Source organism: Elephantulus edwardii, unplaced genomic scaffold (assembly GCF_000299155.1).
Source record: "Elephantulus edwardii isolate Elephantulus edwardi_28Jun2011 unplaced genomic scaffold, EleEdw1.0 scaffold00015, whole genome shotgun sequence".
In the NCBI taxonomy this organism is placed as follows: Eukaryota; Metazoa; Chordata; class Mammalia; order Macroscelidea; family Macroscelididae; genus Elephantulus; species Elephantulus edwardii.
The window spans coordinates 8,341,659-8,348,098 of NW_006399765.1; the positions used below are offsets into that span (position 1 = coordinate 8,341,659).

Sequence of the window (6,440 nt, forward strand, 5' to 3'; positions counted from 1 at the left end):
TGCCACAGTGCTAAGCACAGTTTTGCTTTTTTATCTAATCAATGTACATTTTAATCATACAGTTTAACAGACTCATATACCTCACCCCTTGCCCAGGCCTTCTCCGGATGTCCCACCCCTGCCTGATGAGCTACCATTTGCCTCAGGTAGAGGGAGCAGGATATCACTGGACACCAAGGTGATTCAAGAAAAAGGTGGCACCTGGGACTCTCCCAAGAGACTCCCAGGATAGCGCTAGGTCTCTCTGGAGAGTTCTGAAACCAAAGGGGCCCAGTTACAGGACATGGGCTGAGCGGCATTGGAAAACATTGTCTCCTGGGACTCAGTTCCACTCAAAGTCTGTCTCCCTGGGCTAAGGCTCTCTGTCAGTCAGAGTAACCAGCAGAGATCCTCCAACACGAGGACTTGTGGATGGAGAGGGGAGGAACCTTTGGCTCATCACAAAGAGAGTGCCCAATGCTCTTGGGGATCCCTGTCATCCAGGCTGGGTAGATGCTTCGAGCTACAGCTGCCAGACCCATCTGTGACTCCGTACGTGCAAGGAGGGGCGCCTATGACCAGCATCCCAAGGATGTGCTGTCTGGGGAAGTCAGAGGGCGCTTGCTGCTACCTGCAACCACAAGACTCCACCACCATGTCCTCGTACTGCTTGTAGACCACATTGTTGGCAGAGTCAATGAAGAGGATGCTGATAGGGCTCAGCCTTGTGGGGACACAGCAGGTGGGTGGCGTGGACTCAGGGTCCATGGAGTTCATCAGCGTCTGGATGACCGCGTGGTTCGTGGGCTCCAGGTGCGAGCGCAATGGGAACTCACAGAGCCCTTCGCAGTGGAAAGCTTCGTACTCGAGGGGCGCAATGATCCAGTCGTCCCAGCCCATGTCCTTGAAGTTGACGTGCAGGGCCTTCCGACTGCAGCGCGCTTTGGGGTTCTTGCTGGGCCGCTTGCCCTGGCGAGTGGCCAGCGGGGCCCGCCGCTTCCGCCTCTGGCTGAACAGGTATTCATACACAGTCTTGTCATCCTGGCCGGAGCGGGCCTTGATCTCATTAAAGAATAGGTCCCGTTTCTTGGTGCGGCCAAACACCAGGAACAGGGCCTTCTCGTGGACCTGTCGGGCAACCCGGTCAAAGCCCAGGCCACGGAGGTCCACGGCCCGGCCCCGTTCCCAGGCTTCCAGCTCCAGGCACAGCTGGGCCGAGTTCTTAAAGTTTCGGAAGAGCTTCCAGATGTCGAACACCTCCCAGCCAGATCCACCCAGGCCTGGCACGGAGCGCACATCCAGCAAGGCTGCCGGCTGCCGGCCGCTGGGGCAGCTGGACAGCTTCAGCTGGGCAGTCCGCCCGCCGCCGGGGGCCACTGGCTTGGCCGTGTCCGAGGGCTTCTTCCGCAGAATCCGCAGCTCGGCCCCCAGCAGCCCGTCCTTCTCCAGAGCGCTAATGTCAAACACATACCTCTGCTTCCTGACCGCAGGGCCTCGGTCATCTAGAAAGAACACCCAGAAGTCAGATGTCACCCCAGGTCTCAGGGGAGGGTCGCAGAGTCAGAACTTAACTTCTGTAACCTCTTCCCTACTCTGCCAGGGGCCAAGACGCAAACCACTTACAAAATGATCTTCCTATCTAGCCGACCAAGCAGGGGTGTGGGTCTGTAGATGTGAGGGTGGATGAGTGGTTCTCTGTCGTTCTGGCAGTTTGTGTCAATTGATCTATGTGTGTCAGAGACTCACCAATCACTTAGAACGGGCTTTCCCTCAGTCTTTGTCTAATGAGATACCTCATTTGTGAGGTTTACCATTCTTCTCTTTTCACTAGAGTGGGAACCTGAGGCTCAAAGAAGTGAGGTGACTTATTCCAGGTCATCCTGCTAGGAAAAATCTAGAGGGGAAACTGTAGCCAGAACTTTGTAGACTTCAAACTAGGCTGCTTCTGCTATACCTTAAAAGGGATCTTAGTGCTCTTGTTTGATAGATGAGGCACAGAGAGGTCAAGTGACTTGCCTAAGGTCACACAGTAAATTAAGGACAATACAGGTCTACAGTCTAGTTTCCCTAAGCTTCAAAGTTGGAGGTGTTTATTGTACACATGTTTAACCCCGCTGAATGTCTGAGTGTGTATATATAAGACCATTTGGGTGTGTATATGATTGGGTTCATATGTGAGCATTGAAAATAGTGTATGTGGCATGCTATGTGATTGAGCTTATTATATGCACAGTTTAAAGGTGTGTGTCTATGCATTTGTACGTGTATGATCCTTGTGTAAGATTTTGTTCATGTGTGTATGTGTGTCTGATCGAACATTTATACAGAACTATCTATGACTGTAAGTGTGTACGAGAGGTTCAGTGGTATGTCCAAATCAGCATGCCGTCTTTTCAAAATACCAATTTGCCATTGGGGAGCTTTCATATATTCTCTAGAAGGTGACTAATTAGGCCTTTAAACTCCCCATCTCCCCCTCTCCAAGCTCCCTTAGTGCTGGGGGGCACAAGGACTTATTTTATGATCCCCCAAGGGGTCACAGCTTTCCCTGGCTGGGCAGGCAGCCAGGTCACCTCCCCCACCCTAGCCAGACCTGCTGCCTCTGTGCCTCCTCACCCCACCCCCTCTTACTCCCCTACAGGCCAGCCCTAATGAGGAACCTCTCCCACTCTGACCCCTCCCCCACTCCCACTCTCACCAAAATTCCAAGACTTCCAGAACCAGAGCACATAGGCTGTGAGGAGCAACTTTACCGATCTGCTGGTCCAACCCGCCCCCCCCCCTTCACAGTAATGGAGAAACTGAGGCTCTGGTAAGGGAAGTGACCTGCTAAAGTCACATAGCAAGTTTGGAGAAGGCAATAACATGCAGTGAGCAGGAGATGAAATAGGGGAACAGGTATTATCCTAGATGAATGATAAAAATCATCAGTATTTAGTTCTGTCAAGACAGGACATAAGGTTTTCACATTTGAAGGACTCTCAGAAGTCATCCATTCCAACCTCCACATCATTAAACAGATGGAGAGACTGAGACACCTGGGGAGAAGGGTTTTCCAGAGGTCACATTGTCAGACCCTAGGTTTCCTGCCTCCTCATGCATTGAAACATTGGTTTCTGTCACCAAGATGCCCCACTTACTGTCTTCACCTACCCTGCCACACCCCCAGCCTGAAGCTAAGGTTGAGAAACCATCTAGACATTCATCTCCCTCTGCCCTGACATCTATCTGAGAAAACCTACAAAAACCCTCTGGATCCTGGAACATTTGGCCAACTTGCATAGGTACATAGCATGGCTTGCCAATCAAAGATCTGAGAGTCTGGTCCCCAACTCTGCCAACAGCTGACTGTATGACCCTGAGCAAGTGTGTCTCCTTTCTGTCCTAAAGGGTCCCCTTTTGCATCCTGCCAGGATTGGTTTTGGTAATTCCTTTGAGCCTTGGAACTCTGACATGCCCTCAGCCCAAGACCTGGACTGTGTAAGGTTAAAGTCCCAGACACTCATCCCCGGCCAGATGCGCACACACTAACCCACCAGTGTAGTATAGCGGCTCTGAAAGCCCCTCCATGCATACCGACGCCCCTCCCTCAAGAGCAGTGCCCGTGCGACCCCGCCCCCTCACCTTGCCCTTTGTCAATAAAGCTGGTGATGGTGTTGGCCAGGCCAGCCTCCAACTTCACGCTGCTGTTGCCTCCCTTTCTGTCAGCATCGGACAGCGTCCTGTACAGCGAAAGCATGTACTCATGGGGCGTGATGGGGGGCGGGCGGAAAGGCTCCTTGGGCTCTCGGGAGGACCCAGGCTCTCTGGCCTTCTTCAGCAGGAAGGTGTTGGGGGCAGATCCTCCCTTGGGGTGTGTCTTACCCCCAGGAAGCTGTCCTTTTGGGGTCACAGTCCGCGCTGCAGCCTGCCTGGTCTGGGGATGGTGTCCTGGCTTGGGTTCGGCCCCACCCGATTTGGGGGGCAGCTTTTTGGGTTCATCCTTCTTGGGCTGTGTCAGGCCTCCTGTCTGCCCACTGCCCCCCTTTGCCCTGGTATTGGTGGTCCCTCCACCATAGCTGTGACCCCCTGGCCTGAAGATGCTCCGGGCCAGGGGTGCCCTCTCTTTGGCCTCTGCTTTGGTCAGTCCTGGCCTGGTCCCCTGGGGTCTCTGTCCCAAGTCAGGGGCACCCAACACAGTGCAGATGAATTCCAGGTCCAGCCAAACCAGGTGCCAAAGCAAAAGAGTGAGGAGTTTGGGGAGTCTCATCCTCTGGACAGCTGAATGGCACCAAACGGAGCGGCGGCAGCAGCGAAGGTGCCTCTGGTTTGGCAGGAAAAATCATGAAAGAAGTGGACCCTCAAAAGCAGCGGCAGCAGCAGTAGCAGCAGAAGGAAGGGCTTTCTCCTCTGTCTGAGACTCTTTAAGTCTGCCGGGCGTGTGTTTGTATCCAGTCCCATAGTGGAAATGCTCTCGTATCCAGACGTGCACCCGTCTCCAGTCAGCAGCTGAAAATAACTCGTTCTTGAAAGGAGAAAGCCGACCGCCCCCTTTCTCCTGCACAACTGACTGAGGGCTTGAAGGAGGCTTGTATAAGGCTGAGGGATTTTTCCAAGAAGGAAGAATGGCGTAATGCTGCCTGTGTGCTCCAGTTTTTTTTTTTCTCTCTCTCCTTTTTTTTTTTTAAGTTTTGAATCCTTTCCAGTGAAAATACTTCACACACACACACACACACACACACACACACACACACACACACGCCTGCAGGTGCTCAGAAAAATCTTTTTACAAACCTGAACTCAGGAATTGGAAACGGAATTCCAACCCAAACCAATTTAATTACTCTCTGATGTCATGCTGTCTAAACTCATTTAAGTGCAATATATTTATGTGAAAAAATTCACGGCTGCCCTTTCGAGGCCATGGCTCACGGGGGCGCTTGGCACAGAGCCCTGCGGTGGGACTTGAGGCTTAGGGGCCTCTGGGTCTATGGAGCAGTCTTAGGGGTCTTCACCTCTGCCTGGCTGAGCAACCCACCCCACCTTCCTGAAGAGAGATGCTGAGGAATGAACACAAGGATCCCAAGAAACACAGGGAGTTTGGGTTTCCAGTTAAGTCCTTGGAGTATTTTTAAAGCAGTTATAGCCCCTGCGTCTAGTCTGGGGTCTGGCTTGTTTTGGGGGGCGGCACAGATGGCAGCACTTACCCAGTTTCTTTTATTTGAATAAACTTGTGGTGACCCAGAGACAGAGAGCTATCAATGCCTACTGCCTTCCCTCCCCCAAACACCCTTGACTGAGCTCAGATGATCTCCTCAGGCTCAGGGGCACTGCCACCCCAGAGCCCACGTTTCAGAGGAGGCACGTCCCAGGTGGACTCCCATAGCTACCCCAGCAAAGATGTCCTGGGAGTTTTCTTGGAAAGAACCACTTTAGTCTAGAGGTAGCAGCTGTAGCCTGGGGCAGCAGCGACCCCTTCAGGAGGCTGGAAAAGAGATTTTTTTTTCCCCCCCAAATGTTGCTTTTCTCGCAGCAACTGAAGAACTAGGAACTTCAGTCAATGCAAGGGTTTCTTTAAGTACCTCACTAAATTCCTGAAACCTTCTTTTAGGGAGCTTGTCCCTTGGAACCTCTGGGTAGCTCACCACACAGTTACTTGGAAAAACTGTTCTTGTAAGCTGGAATGTCCTCCTCTCACTCTGCAAGTGGAAGAAGTCCTCTTCATCCTGAGAAGCCCAGCTGGTAATTCACCTCCTCCAGGAGGACTTCTCTGGTCCCCACACAGAGTTAGTCACTCCCTCTTATATTTCTCGCTACAATCTGAGATTGTCTGAACGTGCTTAATAGAAGTCTGTTTGTACCCTGAGGATGCCAAATTGGTTTCCTTCAAAGCCCGATTTCTCTAGAGCAGACACTTAGCAAGTGTTTGACAAATAAAATTAATCCCTTTCCCAGGGTATCCAAGCACCAGCCTGTCTTCATGGTGGTTTTTCCAAGTCCTCAGAGGCTACTGGACTGAGCACAGTGGCATCACTTGGTCATTCCAAGCTTCTTCTGGGGCTGTCAGATCAAGAAACTCCACCTTCCCAACTCCAAGGGCCAATGCACTACCAGGCACCTTTGGGGAAGCTTAAGAAAGGGCTAAAACAATAGACTTGAACACATCAATGGTCATGAAGACTAGGTAACGTTTTGTTCTCTTTTACACAGGGCCACCCTGAATCAGAGCCAATATGATGTCAGTGAAAAACAACAACAAGTTGCAGTGTTGGCAAAGAGTGTTGAACATACCATGGGCTGCCAGAAGAACAAACAAATCTGTCTTGGAAAAGGTACAACCAAAGTGTTCCTTAGAAGCAAAAATTGTGAGATTTTGTCTCACTTACTCTGGGCATATCCTCAGGAGAGGCAGGTCCTTGGAAGGGGACAATTATGCAAACTTTTTTTTAATTATTATTAAATTTTATTAGTTTCAATGAACA

At 51.4% G+C, this 6,440-nt stretch overlaps 1 protein-coding gene across 1 annotated transcript; it reads right to left on the reverse strand.

The window, feature by feature from the left end:
• Positions 1-606: 606 nt before the first annotated feature.
• GDF5 (growth differentiation factor 5) lies at positions 607-4,228 on the reverse strand. The gene is made up of 2 exons (XM_006881477.1): positions 3,604-4,228; positions 607-1,481 (listed from the first exon to the last, which is right to left on the reverse strand). The coding sequence occupies exons 1-2, from the start codon at positions 4,226-4,228 to the stop codon at positions 607-609; spliced, it is 1,500 nt and encodes a 499-aa protein (XP_006881539.1).
• Between the last annotated feature and the right edge of the window lie 2,212 nt (positions 4,229-6,440).